We start from the raw sequence: 15,114 nt of genomic DNA on the forward strand, positions 1-15,114 counted from the left end.
CCAACAAATGAGTCTCATTCAGGGCACTCTGCCTGCTCAAGATGCCGTATTCCATGCTGAAAAAAACGAACATACCGACAGCCTACGGGACATGGCAGTGCTGCGTATGCACCTGCTCCCCGGCATCGCCTCGTAAAAGACCGAGGCCGAATCCGCGATTCGCCCCGCTGTCGAGAACCTACGCCGATGTCAAGTCAGACAGTCACCATGAATACAGGGACAGTCTGAACTGGCCCTGTCGGAAAATAACCCCGTGGACGCCATCACCATACGAGATATTTGACCTGGCGAGGGATGCGGTTTACTCTAAAAAGAGGTTTTATGAATTGGTTAAGATATACCATCCCGACAGGCATGGGATAGATCCTTCTGAGGGGATCAGTCATGGTGAGAGATTGGAAAGATATAGACTGGTCGTGCAGGCACATGAGATATTATCGGACCCGGTAAAGAGACGAGCCTACGATGCGTCCGGGGCCGGATGGAGTTCGAGTCGAGCAGCTAACCGACATTCACGGGGTTTCACCAACGGTCAAGGCAAGAGCTACGGGTTTGGTCCAGATGACGACTCATCCATTTTCCAGAACGCCACGTGGGAAGATTGGGAACGGTGGTACCGACGACACGATAACCCGGATAAACAACAATACTCGGGCACCTATGTCCATCCAAACACCTTTGCGTCGATCGTTATACTATTTGCCGTTTTCGCCGGTGTCTTCCAAGCGACCAGAGCCGGCCAGTATTCCGGCCGATTCGAAGAAAAGGCGAAGGCTCTCACGGAAGAGACAAGCCGGTTCCTCGCGTCGAGAGCGGAAGAGTATCAAGAGAACAAACTGGATGTGGCTGGGCGGATCAAACATTTCCTGGCGAAACGTGATCCATCAAAAGCTGGCTTGAAAGATGCAGAGACCGAGGCATATCGAAAGCATTTTGCTGAATCTGATCCGACACCGGTGTCACGGTTAGAGAACGATTGACATGCCCGAGAGAGCATAAAAATGACAATGGTTGAGATAAGGCGTCGTTGGATTGGCTTTATGCTACTTTTTGGGCAGCGAAGATACAGGAAATCGTTGAAATGGACACTGATCACATGTGCCCGACGAGGAAGCCCAGGTGACAACACAGCACTATCGGTTTGAAGGTGATCCTCCGTTTTGATCATACTCTACATTTTCAGAGCCTGACCAGGTGCCAGGTTGTCATTGATGATTATTGTACAAGCGGAACGCCGGCGTTGATCCTATAACATGGCAGTCTGGATAGAGCCCATCTACACTGCCTGGACATGTGGTATGGCTTTCAGGCTTCATAAAATTATGACATCTTCCCCTTCACTTCTTCAGCCTTTCCTTTGGCTTCGCCTGACAGTTCAGCGGCTTTGCCTTTGGCTTCACCGGTTACCTCCGAGGCCTTGCCCTTAGCTTTCGAGCTCTCGATTCCGGCGACGTCGGAAGCTTTGTCCTTCAGTTCGACTGCGATCGTCGTGTTAGCGGAATCGGTGAATCGATGTTTAGGTTCAAGCATACCTGTTTTATCGATACCGGCAACAGCCACATCAGATACGGCTCGGTCGACCTTCTTGAGGCCATCCTTCACAGCTTCAGTGGCCGACTTCTGGTGGACAATTGCGGTAGAGAAGAGGCGTGGCGATTGCTGGAGCGCAGACGCTCTGGCCGCGGTCCGCATAAGAGGTGTAGATCGGTAGAGAAACGACATTTTGAAGAGTGTATGGTGGTATTGTTGGTGGTTGTCTCGAGGTTTATCTGAGTCTTTGCGATAGTGATGTTGAAGTAGAAGTTTGTTTGATGCAATCAGATTGAGCAGGTCGAGGAACACCAAGAGCTGTACGAGGGATGATGTGAATTTGAAGGATGCGGTGATCGAATCATACAGGGGGGTAACTGACGCTTTACTTCGCAACGACGTCACAACGCGTGCCACAACTTCTGTAACTGCATCATTGGCATCGTCAAGCCCCCCACAACAGTGGCACTAAGGGACTATCTAAGTCTTTCCCGCCTGCCCAAATTTCGTCAGACCGCGAGTTAGTTCAATCGCATGTCGTGCCAGTATAATGGCAATCATCACAAGGGTGGTGGTATCAGGTATGCTCAATCAAAGAACGGGAATACCTTAAGCCAAAATTGGGCCAGTCTGTTTGTGGGATTCTCGATCAACCTAGTATCCCCAGGCATGACCCAAGCAGGCCAGCTTCGCGCAAAATGCAAACGCCACTTCCTATTACCATGCTCGGGATGAAGCCCACGGGCCCAGTTGACGCCCACCAAGCTGATGTCACGATGCAGAAACACCTCCTCCACATGCGATCGCCCCTTGATAACGGGATACTATGGTGCACGACTGCGGCACGGAACACTGACGGAAGATGTGTACTACTAGATCTCACAAACAGAACAACCCGGATGGAAGATCACTCCAGGTTTGAGCTCCTCGGAACGTCATCCTACCGTTGAGAGTACGTAGGTATGAAAATTGCGTGGATAAGGCATATGTCATATTCACCCCTGGCTGTAGAGCAGGTGCACAGAACCGCAAGGCTGTCGACCGTCATTATTCATAATACCTCTGCGGCATACTGTCGTTGATAGCTATCCGATGTTTCAATCATCAATGTCGTTAGGATACGGTGTCTGCTGTTGAACACACATCAACCATTTCCCTGCTTCAGGATCCTTCCGCCAGGTGCTTGAGACCAATGCTCGAAACTGTTCTTGTGGTTGATTGTCGTCGTCGTCGTCGGTTTCCTCCTCCTCCTCATTGTCCGAAAGGCGCTGTCTTGCAGCCATGACTCGGTAGGTGATGATAGCTGCCTCTGTTCCCAGCGCCGTTACCTCAACATCGTTCAACTTGTACCATCTCCAAGGAATGAAGGCTTCGCTCATCATGACATCGTCGAGGTTAGGTGATGTTTTGGCCGACACCTTCATGCCCAGGGGGAACAGCATAATGCAATCTCGACTGAGGTATGGAAGGAGAGCGGCGCCTGAATGCGTCAAAGCCTTCCACGTCTGATGTTCTAGGGCAAGGATCGTGTCATGGAGCAATGGTTCCATGTTGGAAAGCGGATGCAGGGAGGAAACTTGAGTGGATTCGTTGATTATTGAGATATTGCAGAGTTTGGTTGTACTGGACTTATCGATGCCAGTGTCACGTAGTAATCCAAAGAGACTGAACAATAATGCCGGCGACAGCAACAGCAACGTACTGTTTGACCCTGATGATTTTCAGGCATGGCCTGACAAGTCGAGCTGTTCAATTGTGGAACACGCACTAACTTTTGGCTCACCAGACTAAGGAGATCCCTAGCCTTAAGTCCCTTTAGCCCCCGCTGCCTGCGGTTTCAAGCTTGGAGGCGACATCAACTCCCCCGCAAACACCCCAAGCCGCCGAAGCTGTGGCACAGTGACAACCTGAACCACGATGTTGCCCAAAATACTCGACCCGCAGACTACACCTCACCATGCGACCTGTTCCAACGTGGAGGAATTGGACTGTCGTGTGCAGGCCTCGCCTACAGATCCGTTCCTTTGCTTCTGCCCCTGCAGAGCCTCTGATTAAAGTGCAATTCCAGCCTGCTCCCCATTCGGGAAACATTCGCATCCTGCTGCTGAATAGATCGGAAGCGAGAAATGCTCTCTCACGCGGTCTCATAACTGAATTGAAGCGTCATGTGGACGAAATCCAGGCGGAGGGGCCAAGAGGGTCTACTCGGGCACTGATCGTTGCTTCCAACACGGACAAGGCCTTCTGCGCCGGGGCTGACCTGCGAGAGAGGAAGGGAATGAATCACGAAGAGTGCGTAGCCAATTCTCACACCCGGTCGAACCTTACTTATTGTCTTATAGGACGAGGGCTTTCATGACGAACGTAAGAAACACCTTCGCAGATCTTTCGAACCTCCCCATCCCTACTATCACGGCTATTTCGTCGGTTGCCCTTGGCGGAGGGTTAGAGCTAGGCCTTTGTACAACTCTGCGGGTGTTTGGATCTTCCGCCATCGTTGGGCAACCCGAGACGAAATTGGCCATCATCCCTGGTGCCGGAGGGACTTACCGGTTGCCTGCGCTCATCGGCGTCAACCGAGCACGAGACCTCATTTTGACCGGAAGAAGGGTCAGTGGCGCCGAGGCATATTTCCTTGGGCTATGCAACAGGCTGGTGGAGATCACGCCCGAAGACGAGGAGGAAGAAGGGAAAGCCCGACAAAAGGTCCTCGATGCCAGTATACAACTAGCACACGATATCAGTGAGGGAGGTCCCATTGCGGTGACCCAGGCCATGCGGGCGATAAATGGGTGGCAGCGCGGTGAAGCAGCCGAAAACGAGGCATACGAGGTTATACTAAACACTCACGATCGAGTGGAAGCGTTGAGGGCTTTTGCAGAGAAGAGAATGCCCGTATTCAAAGGAGAATAAGCGGCGCTCAAGATACGGACTTTAAGACACATTAGACCTCGCGTTGCAAGTATATATATATGTCACTCTCAATCGTCGTGGCAAGACGCTATAAGCACACCTATGTATCAGGGTAAGGTACGCCTTGATATCGTATTGCCATATTGGGCTGCAGTCAAGCACGGTGTTCTCAATTGGTGTGTGTTATGTACAGGGTAGAAAGAGGGGCTTAGGAGGCTTGCAATGGTCTTGACTTTCGCGCCATAACCCAAACGACTCAACATACATCACCTACTACTATGTATGTACCTACCTTAGGTATCTACATGTTAGGCACACTGCCACCTCCGACTGCGGGCGAGTATACAATTGCACCTACCTCGGGAGGGTACTGATGCGAGACATGGGGCGATAACTTGAAACAGCCCAATTCAGAGCCCGCCTGCGGCAGCTTTGACTTTCTTTCTTGTGATTTAGTACTTGCTACTGCTTTGCTTGCTGCAAAGCCGGGCCCCATCCAAACAAACAGGCAGCAAGGTCACCTGCGCCTCCTCAATGACTGTGACTGAAATGGGCGACGTCTTCTGACATGGAGCCTTGTGTCTCCCAAATGTACCGGTAAGCTCGCCTGCGCGCCTAGAGCGTAATCTATTATTCGCTCTGCTTGTGGTTGTTGGATCATCTTGGTGCCTTCTCATCTCAGCGCTGTCCTGCATCATGACTACTGTCGGAAAAGACATTGTACAATATGGCCTTACAGAAGTGTACGCCGCCTCGGATCCTCTAGTGGATATTGTGTTTGTACACGGGCTGAATGGACATCCTCGCGATACCTGGTCGACCGCCAAACCCGATGTCCTCTGGCCGGCCGACCTCCTTCCTGCGGCCCTTGAAGAACAGAGACCCCGAATTCTAACCTACGGTTACAACGCGACAGTGGCTGCGTTTACAGATGGAGCATCAAAAGACAAGATACACGATCATGCAGAACATCTCGCAAGTCGATTGGTTGCGAATAGAGCGGTAAGTGTTGGACGAGTCTGCTGCCTGCAACACAGGCCATAGCTAGACATCGGTCCATGTCGCAGGACCAGAGACTTGGTGGATATTGATAGTGTCACAGTTGAGCAAAGCACAAGAGAGACCGATCATATTCGTCTGCCATTCTCTCGGTGGCCTCGTGGTCAAGAGATGTCTGATATACTGTCAAAGCATTCGCCATCATCAGCACACGGAGAGACTGCGCTCCATCTACGTCTCCACATATGGAATACTCTTCATGGGGACGCCTCATAATGGGTCGAACCTCGCCAAATGGGGCTCATTGCTCCAGAAGGTCTGTGCCGCTGCTTTTCCAAAGAAGTTCCTGGACTCTTCGCCGCAACTGGTGCAAGCACTACAGGCCAACAACGAAACTCTACAAAACATCAACAGATTGTTCATCGAGATCATCGGTCGCTTTCATGTATACTTCTTCTACGAATCGAAGCCTACCGACCTGAAAGGGACAAGAGAGTTTGTGGTTGAGGAGGATTCAGCTGCTCCCTTGATTGAGGGCGTCGAACGCATGGGCATCGAAAAGGACCACAGGTGAAACTACTATACCACTTCGTCTTCGTCCACCATCTGACTCTTTCCTAGTCACATGTGCAAGTTCGAAGGCGAATCAAGCCCTGGCTACGATGTGGTGGCAGCAGCTATCCAGAGGTAGACTCGAAGCACTTCCAAATACAACTAAGCAGAGAGTTGACATGTTCCAGATACGCCAGCGATTCCCAGGCACTCATCAAGTCTCGCTGGGATGAGGAGAACCGGATAGCTGTCCTGCTAAGACAAGCAGCCGCACGTGAACTGCTCGGTGGTGAGTCTGTTTAGTCAGCTTAGCCACATGAAGCTAACATGCATCAGATAGCATCTTTCAGATGGGTGCCAGGACCTCAGGTACTGCGACGCCGACCGGTATCGCTCCGGAAAGTGGTCAGCCAATATCGCTAAGTGCGTTTTTGCTAGTTTGAAACATGGTCCGCGCTTGGAATCGCACTCTTGTCCCAGGATGTGGTCGGGAACGACCTAGGAAACCACATCACCTGCTGGCTGATGGGACAGTTTCTCACTGTGGAGATCGAGCGCCTTCAGCTAATTGTCTACTGCTATAGATGCTTCGACGGCTTCGATTCGAGGAAACGAATACACTTTATCTCCATCAAACTCTTCCAGTCTCCTGCTTGTGGCCCCTGTCGGCTTTAGGCCCAATACTATGTTCTACGGGTTCGAAACGGAACTGGACCAATTGACTCAGAAGCTGGGAAACCAGAAGAGACGAGCTTTGGGTACCTGTGCCGCTTTGCTATGGGGCCCTCCTGGTTGTGGAAAGACTCAAATCGCCCGCGAATTTCTTTGGCAACACCGCAAAGACTACCCTGCGGGCAGTTTCTGGGTCGACTGCAAGACAAAAGAGTCAAGATCCAAGAGCTTCTGGGAAATTGGCCAAGCTGTGGCAATACTTGGGATCGATCAGCCGTCAGACCCTGCCTGGGACGAATCATCAAAATTTGTCGATGCGGTGCGAAGATGGTTTGAAGCTCGTGAAGGATGGCTTGTAGTGTTCGACGGTGTGACTACTGATAACGACGACGATATACAAGCACTTGTTCCTTTCATCCCCGACCGCTCGGGCAACAATCTTATTTACACTTCGGTCGATTCTACTCTAGCAAAGCGGCAAAGATTGCTCAACCCGGCAGGAATCAAAGTATCTCCGCTGTCGCAGAAGGAAGCCTGCGTCTTTCTGTACAGGAGCCTAGGAATCAAAGAACCGAGCGCATTGCAGGAAAAAAAGGCTGTGCAGCTGGTGACACACTATGAACACCTTCCTCTCGCTATTCATGCTGCAGCCCATGCTCTTATCGCCAGAGGAACGTCGTTGGAGAAATTCAGCCCAGGAATATCCGATTACCGTCTTGCAGAGCCTTTCCTCGACATTCTTTCGGCGCTGCAAGATCATGCCCATCCTGAGGCTATCAATCTTGTTACTCTGCTCAGCCTTTTTGCTCATACAATTCCCGTTGCCCTCATCCGGTTTGGACAGCAGGCATTATTGGACCTTGGGGTGGAAACGCGATCAGTAGACCGTGCTGGAAGCATGAAAAAGGAGCTGGACAACACGATTGCTGTACTAATTCGATACGGCTTGGTCGAGCGGACACTGCTCGAATATTCTGTTGCTTCGCTCCAAGGGTCACCGTCTCCAGAGGAGCAAAGAAGTCAGCCTGCACCAGCTCGCTCCATGGAAACTACTGAAACTCAAATGCCGCAGCTGGGCCGGCATGATTCCAGCAGCCTGGACACCCTGCCTGAATCTCGCCCTGACAGCACATTTGAACGGTCATCTACTCAGTCGGTCACCTACAGTATTGACATCCTTCGAATCCATAACGTCGTACAGCGTGTTATCTGTGACGAGCTGAAGTCCCACAGCGCAGATCAACCAAAACAATACTGGTGGTGGCTCACCGTGGCTTCGAGGATGATCTGTCAGTCCTACACTGTGGCAGATGGCAAGATCAAGAGTTCCGAGGGACGAGGACTTGTTCGTGATTATCGAGACTATGAGACACAAGCAGCGCGTCTCTGGTCACATTTTCCCAAATCATCTGCCGATGCTCCACCGGCCCTCCGGAAAGCACGCCATATACTTCATGCAACCATTCGGGATATCAAGAAGCAAATCCAAGAACAATCACCATCGCACTCCTTTGACAGTGTAAAGCGTCGGGTACAAGCTTCAGTGTTTGAGCGAGCAAACAGCACATCCTCCGGCAGTCCCGACAGCGACGACGGGCTGACACGGGCGTCAACATGGACGTTGGAGCAAGAGGAAAGCCAAACGGAGTCACCAACTCGAATGTCTCATACTGTTGACGCTGATGATGCCGGGTCTGAGGGTAGCTGGACAGATCGGTGGTCAGAGTCAGGGATCGGCACGTCAAGGTTTCTTGATGTCCACTCCAGGCGACCAAGCGTTGCTACCGCACATGAAAACACTCCAGCAGAAGCGAGCGTGACGAATGCCAGGCAATCTTCCATCTTACAAGCGATATTTAAGGGTCATGCTGCACCGCCCAGGAAGCCAAAAGATCTGGGTGAATGGAAGCCGTTGCCAGCAAGCCCCAGCCTTTCCCACGACCAGGCAGAGGTTCGATCACGACCCGCGTCGTTTTCCGGCGCCAGCGATGACCGCACAACCAGGTCTAGGTCCGCAGGCTCGGGAGCCTCTGAGGCTCTTGCAGCAGTCCATCGAGCGAGTCCCCCGCCGCTGAGAGGAGGGAAGATCAAAGTACCAAGTCGACCACACTCTTTGGAAAGATCCAACCCGGATGACGGGGAACAGACGCTCGCTGTTCGATCTCCCAATCAGAGAATGTCACCCTTAGTCGCCAAATTTGAACCCGGGACACTCCCTCCCACGATCGATGCACCAGAAGCAGGCCGGAAACATAGTCGCCGCCTGTCATCATCCCCACGCCTTTTTCAGACTGCACTAAACAATCAGGCTGCAAAGACCATCTCGAGTCCACTGATTGAGGAGAACATATCCGTAACTCAACGAACCGGAATCGCTGACATGGCTACCCTCTCCAAGACTGTTCCTTTTACTGGAGGAAGCGAGCTGCTTCATACGAGCATCATCCCGACAGGCTACACTTCCCAGCCCATGTCACGCGATACTTCTAGAGAATCCAATGCCTCGAGCCTTGCTCAGCTTCCTTGAGCGCCTCCCCACAGATACGAGAGCCGTATTTCTACAGCAGACCGGGTCTGGCATCCGTTGACTTCGTCGCCGCTACTCCGTGGGACGAGGGACTTGAAGGGGTGGGGGCGGTGACTGACAGGCCCATTTCCGCCCCGGCTGGAGACGGCACCACCGTCTTTGAGCAGCAACAAACAATGTCAAGGGCCGGCACAGTGCAGCCCAGCCAAACACCCTCAATGGGGATCGAGCAGGCTTGGGCTAGGCCGTCGTCAGCTCGTGGACAGAGTACTGAGATGAATGAGTGAAAGTGCCTGAATGTCGGTGCCGGTCCGTCGTTCGTTTTGGAGTATTTCAGGATGGAAGGGAGGTCGTCAGCCAGGCGATGTTGCACACCAACTGTATACCTAGTACTGAAGTGTTTGTGTTTTGAGCCGAAGTTGCATAGTCCAACGACTGTCGTACAAGCCAGCGAATACAGTGGAATGATATCACTGAGCCATTACCTGGCATTTCTCCTGGAACTGAAACGGCCAGTCAGTCTCGTTTATGTATAAGTCCACTGAACTATGTATCGAGCATCATCGGGATTACCAACTGCCATCGCCATCAGAACATGTGTAGAAATATGTATGTATAGGTCTACATCAGGAAATCCTATACAATGCTATGTTGCACTGTACGAAGTTTCATGGTAACCCCATCCTTCTTTCTATACGGTAGGTAGGATTTCCGAGTGCCGTCATATGGTCCATCGCATCCGCTAAGCGATCCATCACCATCTAAGTTCTCGATACGTAGCATATAATAACAGATTTGTCGGAGTTGACGTCCCTTTGACGTGGAAGACTCGTAAGCACGATACCATCATAGCAACAACAATGACAAAAGCAAACGAGTGGTATCAAAGACCCTTGGAACACAGTGAACGCCCGACCAGCAGCAAGGTCCGACACCCACAGCGAGCCATGGAAAAGGAAACCGCCCCGCTAGTAACGCATGCGGACTTCACCTGTACCGGCCCGCACACATGAGATGAAAACGTGAAGCCGGCTGTTTCTCAGATTCAGACCAGGTGAAGCAGCCCGCTAGAATGCCGCTGAAACAACAGAACATCATTGCCAACCGGCCAGACTTGCATGCCTCTTCCGCGGACATCTCTGGGAAAGATGCCTCCAGAGGAATGCACGTCATGGATAGTCGAGCTCGAACAGAACAAGAGACAGGGGCGTCAAAATCGTCGAGCAGCCAAAGTTAAGTGAGGAACCCAATTAGGTCAGAACCCATTCTGTCCCTCTCTTGAGAAACTTATCGAGCAGCAGCGTCAGGTCAGTCATGACGAAACGGATGACATAGAAGGCGAAGAACTCCGCTGCGTTCTTGACACCCAGTTCCAAGCCGACCTGGGTCTTGCTGCTACACTTCAAGCCCGGGTCTTCCACCTGACGAGCAATGCCGTCCAAGACTTGAACGGCGTCAAACAGACGAGCCAGGCTGGACATGTAAGAGGCATGAACGGGCGGCACGTTGGTCAATTGCGTGGGCGTTAGAGGTGGAGTGGTCCTGCGGTTCAGATGCGACCGCGACGAATGAAACGAGAAGGAGGAGGTCATCGGCAATGAAGGCATGGTCAGCCCATGCGCCGCGACATCCTTCTGCACATGATGATGTCCGACCGCAGGAGCGCTGGATTTGGAGCGAAGCTTCCGCCAACTTGAAGCCAGAGATTTGGCAGTTGTGTTGTTTGCCTTTGTCGAAGGTGCATCATGGTCTTCCCCGGTGGCTTTGAAGAGGCTGGATGATCCCGAAAACCCCACCTCGCTGCCCAACTTCTTCTGCAAGGTCACTCGGACCTGGTCGAGGACAACCTCAAGTAACTGTAACTCTTCGAGCACGGCATCTGCATCAAGCGTGTCGACTTTGCCCAACTTCAAGAGGGCGGCAGTCAGCAGGTCACACTGAGACACTTTATCGTCAATAGCTTTCAGCTTGACATTTCTGACCCGCCAGATATCGCGGGGAATGAAAAGTTTAGTCGTAATATATCCACCTCTTGGATGAACCAACGTTTGGTACAGACATCGCATTAGCCAAAAGGGCCGGAGCAAGCTCGATTCAGGGCAGGGTTCGAGAGGTTCCGGTCGAGGTGCGAAGGACTGAGCACCCGGGCTTCGGGGAGGACTTGGAGATGTGGGAGATCCCAGATGATCGTCGAAAAGATAAAACCCTCCTGTCTGAAGGAGGTGGGGGCCGAAAGCCGCCGCTGAGGGCAACGGCGGCACGACCTTCTTCGTTTCACCGACAAAGCTAGTACTTGTCGGCGTATTAGGGGATTCGCTGTTAACTTCGGTTGTGGCAACTGATAGGTTCCTCCTTCTCAGGCTCGAGGAGGACAAATTCTTCCTCATGACCGTCGGCGGCGGCATGACCGAGGAGTCATCGATACTACCTTGCGATCGACGTTGGGTCATGGCGGGAGTTGCAGGAGACTCAGACTCACCCTGCACAGACTCAGCCGAGGCCATCGAAGCCACAGATGTAACAGGTTGAGCGTTGATAGCCATCGACATGATGGAACGATCGAGAGGCGCTGATTGAGGGACTTTGGGACGATTATCCGTGGAGAATTCCAGCCCTGGCAAGATCCACGCATGGCCTGTAGGGTTGGCTGGAAAGCTCGAAGATTTCCGCCGGGTAAATGTATCGATCTTCAGTTGTTTCCCGCTTTGACCTGAAAACCTCCTCTCTCGAAGGCCGAGGCCACCGTACTTTTCGGTACTGACGGTCCCTCGAGCAGATTGAGCTGGAAGAGGCGCTGAAGGGGTAGGAGGAAGCGCTCTCTGGCGCGGTGATGTCAAGCCCGTATCTTTAGCTGGCGGGGTTGGTCGGGGGGGGTCTTCCGGCGAAGGTTCATGAGACTCTGCCAATGTACCCAAGTTACCGGCATTCGTCGCAGTCGTTGACTGAAAGGAGCTCGCCCAAGTCTGACCGGAAAACGTACTTGAATCGGACTGCCGAGGGAGAGCGGACTTGGATCTGTCCTCAAAGGAGAAGCGATCAAAGGTGTATCCTTTTGTCATTTCCTCCAGCAGTCGATCTTCTTCGTCGGAGGAGTTCCCGTCATTGTACTCTCGAGTGAAATCAAGATCGGCGGAGCCCAAAGACGACTGTGGCTGGAGATCTGGCTGGAAAGCCGCGGATGGATCACTGGATTCTCCGCCAAAATCCTGTCCATTCTTGTCGGGCCTGGGCGTGGGCTCTTCAGCCAGGCTGTCGTCATATGCTGCGTCGACAGCAGCGTCAAGGGCAGCATCGAACTCCGCTTCAATCTCACCAACAAGATTGTGCGTTTGCCGGATCCCAAAATCAATCGAGGACAGCCGAGACGATCTAGACGAAGAATCACCGTCCTCGAGGGTGTCCAACCAGGAAGTTGATTCAGTACTATCTTCGCGTGCATGGAGTGTACCATTGCTCAAGTCTGTAACCGTCGTGGAGGCGGGCGGTACGCTGAGATCTCTACCAGACGCGGGAGATGCTGTTCTCCTGGGGGATAGTGGCCGTGGCATGTACTGTGTCTCCATAGGAATAACCAGACTCGGTATCTGTAACCTTCCGCGATTGAGTGATTCGCTGAGATATGATTCACCACCGAATATCTCAGGTAACAGCGATTCTTGCCGGGGAGGAATGTGGACTGTTTCCAACACACTCGCCGTATCTGGTTCGACGCCATCGCTCGAAAAAAAAGATTGATTTGTTTCGTCAAAAGGGGGATCTTCAGGCAGAGCCTTCTCCATCAAACCGGAGAAGGTATCATCCAGATCGTGAAGTTCTGCTATCCGATTCGAATATGTGCTTCTGATGGCAGACAGTTTCTTCCGGTCATCCAAATCGGAGCTGCGCACCAGAACTTGTTGCAAAAGATCACATGCCTCGGCATAGGCCTCTATGGCGCCTTCAATGTTTTGGGCATTGTCCAGTAGGACGGCGGTATTAGCTTTTCCCAATGCCTTCGATAGCATAGTTTTTTGAGTCGGACTTCGATGGCCTCGTCCTCTGGCTGAAACAGTGGACGTCACCGGGTCGGCGGCGTCTCGTTCGTCTTGCGGTTCGGGTAGTATTTCGTGAGTGCTCGGCCGTGTCCTTTGGCTGGCGTACTGCGACGCAGCGTTGTCAGCAGCTTCAAGACGTGGCTGTGATCCGGCGCTCATATAATGTATTGACATCGCGACGGAGTCACCAGGCTTCACAGCCTTACGACTTTGCCACGTCTCACCGAGGAAGTCGCCCGCGCTCGGATTGAACATGGATGTAGGCGTGAGAGGTGAGCCCGTCACAGGGCTGATATCCCGAGAACCATAACTCTGGTCCACTCGGAGGTGTCGTGAAGCCGTACGGGCATTTCTCGCAGGACTCCGACTCGAAGGCCTGGAGTGCATGGCGGATTCTGGCGCTCGTCCTTCAGAAGCGGCAGAGACCGAGGAAGAAGCCAAACTCATCCGTCTACTGGAGGCATTCACCCGGGCACGGATCGCTTCGGTGTCGATCGCTGAAACACTAGAAGACGTCGAATGTGACCAACGGTTAATATTCAAATTGTGGCCTTGGGGCCTGGGCTCGAATCGATTCTCGGGTCGACTTCTGGAGCGACTTCTATCGTTGCGGTCGTGAAAAGCACCGGAGCGCGTACTGTTAGGACTGTTCGATCTTCTTGTCAACGGAGCATTCTGAGAAACAGACCTAACTGTGACTGAGGCAAACTTTTGAATGGTGTTCACCGAAGATGCCGTGGAAAGATTCGACCTTGAGGCTCTTCTGTCATAAGTGGCAGATGCCGCGAGGGCGCTCATCCTCCCCGACAGGATAGATGGCGATGTGATCAAATACCAGGATGGTTGTCAAGGTACATCGGCTTTGGAAGCGGGCGATCGGTCGTTGGCCAATGTCGGGGCAAGCCGCGGTGGCTACACTGCAGATGCAGAGTGCGATGTACGAAGATCTCCAACGGTCTGCAGTCTTGCCGGTAATAGGATGCTGCAGGTTGGACCTGCAGCTGTCTGCTCTCCGGTTCCGTGGGAGACCGACGAATCAAGAGATCCTCAGACAGGATGCCGATTCGGTCGAGATTGCAACAAGACCAAGCTTGTGTGCAAGGGCAGGGTGGCCTTGTGTATCCCCGGAGCAATGCCCCCCTCTTCAAGGAAAGAAACCTATCGCCCTTGCGCGTGCGTTGGAAAAGCGAGATCTGAGGCCCGCTGCGATGTTGGTTATAGACCCTTCGTGTATAGACCGTGGTTCGGTTTCGAGTGGTTCAATACCCCAGATGTGACTTCGGGCCAGAACATGGCGTTGATCAACCAGACATAATGCTGAGCTTCTGACGAATACCGAGCATGGAGTATTTTTGCCTTCGTAGAGACGGCGCCGCCCCAGATAACAAAGTTGGGAGACGCTGATCGTGCTCTGCGACAGGAGAGACCTAAGCAAGTCTTTCGTGATTACGTGCGCCTCAAGGGGTAGAGCGTTGCGGTGTAAGAAACTTGATGGGCGCAGCGCAGGCGTTCTGGAGGACACAGCAACAGGAGTATCGCGAACAGACTGGTGGAGGACTGTCGACAAACCGGTCAGCGTCGAGTTCGGTTCGACGTTTCGTGCGTAGATTTTGATTGAGGGTGTAGAGAGTTGACCTGTGCACCACTGACGGGCAAACTGAGGGATGACAGGTTGCTCCAGCCGCTGGCTCGTAGGGTGGGTTCGAAGGGAGGGAGACACGGGCGAGGGTGAGGAAGGGAGCGTGCAATGCCAGCAGCGTTAGAGAGGGCCAGCGAGCTGAACAGTAGTCGACGGACTACTTGTGCGAAGGATCTCGGTGTATGCGAGGGTAGGGCGCAGGCAGGGTGATATTGATATTGGTGTTGCTGTTGATTTTGTGATCGGGG

At 52.7% G+C, this 15,114-nt stretch overlaps 6 protein-coding genes across 6 annotated transcripts; 3 read left to right on the forward strand and 3 right to left on the reverse strand.

Annotated features, from left to right (window-relative positions):
- Positions 1–41: 41 nt before the first annotated feature.
- On the forward strand, positions 42–980 carry A1O1_06056 (uncharacterized protein; the record flags this gene model as incomplete). Its single annotated transcript, XM_007726936.1, has 1 exon — positions 42–980. One exon carries the CDS (start codon positions 42–44, stop codon positions 978–980), a length of 939 nt encoding a protein of 312 aa, XP_007725126.1.
- A 340-nt stretch (positions 981–1,320) lies between these two features.
- Positions 1,321–1,722, reverse strand: A1O1_06057 (uncharacterized protein; the record flags this gene model as incomplete). The annotated part of the gene is made up of 1 exon (XM_007726937.1): positions 1,321–1,722. The coding sequence occupies one exon, from the start codon at positions 1,720–1,722 to the stop codon at positions 1,321–1,323; it is 402 nt and encodes a 133-aa protein (XP_007725127.1).
- Positions 1,723–2,627: 905 nt separating this feature from the next.
- A1O1_06058 (uncharacterized protein) lies at positions 2,628–3,080 on the reverse strand (the record flags this gene model as incomplete). Its single annotated transcript, XM_007726938.1, has 1 exon — positions 2,628–3,080. The coding sequence occupies one exon, from the start codon at positions 3,078–3,080 to the stop codon at positions 2,628–2,630; it is 453 nt and encodes a 150-aa protein (XP_007725128.1).
- A 407-nt stretch (positions 3,081–3,487) lies between these two features.
- A1O1_06059 (methylglutaconyl-CoA hydratase) lies at positions 3,488–4,443 on the forward strand (the record flags this gene model as incomplete). Its single annotated transcript, XM_007726939.1, has 2 exons — positions 3,488–3,822; positions 3,873–4,443. 2 exons carry the CDS (start codon positions 3,488–3,490, stop codon positions 4,441–4,443), a joined length of 906 nt encoding a protein of 301 aa, XP_007725129.1.
- Positions 4,444–5,139: 696 nt separating this feature from the next.
- A1O1_06060 (uncharacterized protein) lies at positions 5,140–9,193 on the forward strand (the record flags this gene model as incomplete). The annotated part of the gene is made up of 6 exons (XM_007726940.1): positions 5,140–5,445; positions 5,546–6,012; positions 6,064–6,129; positions 6,183–6,283; positions 6,331–6,417; positions 6,579–9,193. 6 exons carry the CDS (start codon positions 5,140–5,142, stop codon positions 9,191–9,193), a joined length of 3,642 nt encoding a protein of 1,213 aa, XP_007725130.1.
- Positions 9,194–10,443: 1,250 nt separating this feature from the next.
- On the reverse strand, positions 10,444–14,025 carry A1O1_06061 (uncharacterized protein; the record flags this gene model as incomplete). The annotated part of the gene is made up of 1 exon (XM_007726941.1): positions 10,444–14,025. The coding sequence occupies one exon, from the start codon at positions 14,023–14,025 to the stop codon at positions 10,444–10,446; it is 3,582 nt and encodes a 1,193-aa protein (XP_007725131.1).
- Between the last annotated feature and the right edge of the window lie 1,089 nt (positions 14,026–15,114).

This window comes from Capronia coronata, assembly GCF_000585585.1.
Source record: "Capronia coronata CBS 617.96 chromosome Unknown acBCG-supercont1.5, whole genome shotgun sequence".
NCBI classification, from domain to species: Eukaryota; Fungi; Ascomycota; class Eurotiomycetes; order Chaetothyriales; family Herpotrichiellaceae; genus Capronia; species Capronia coronata.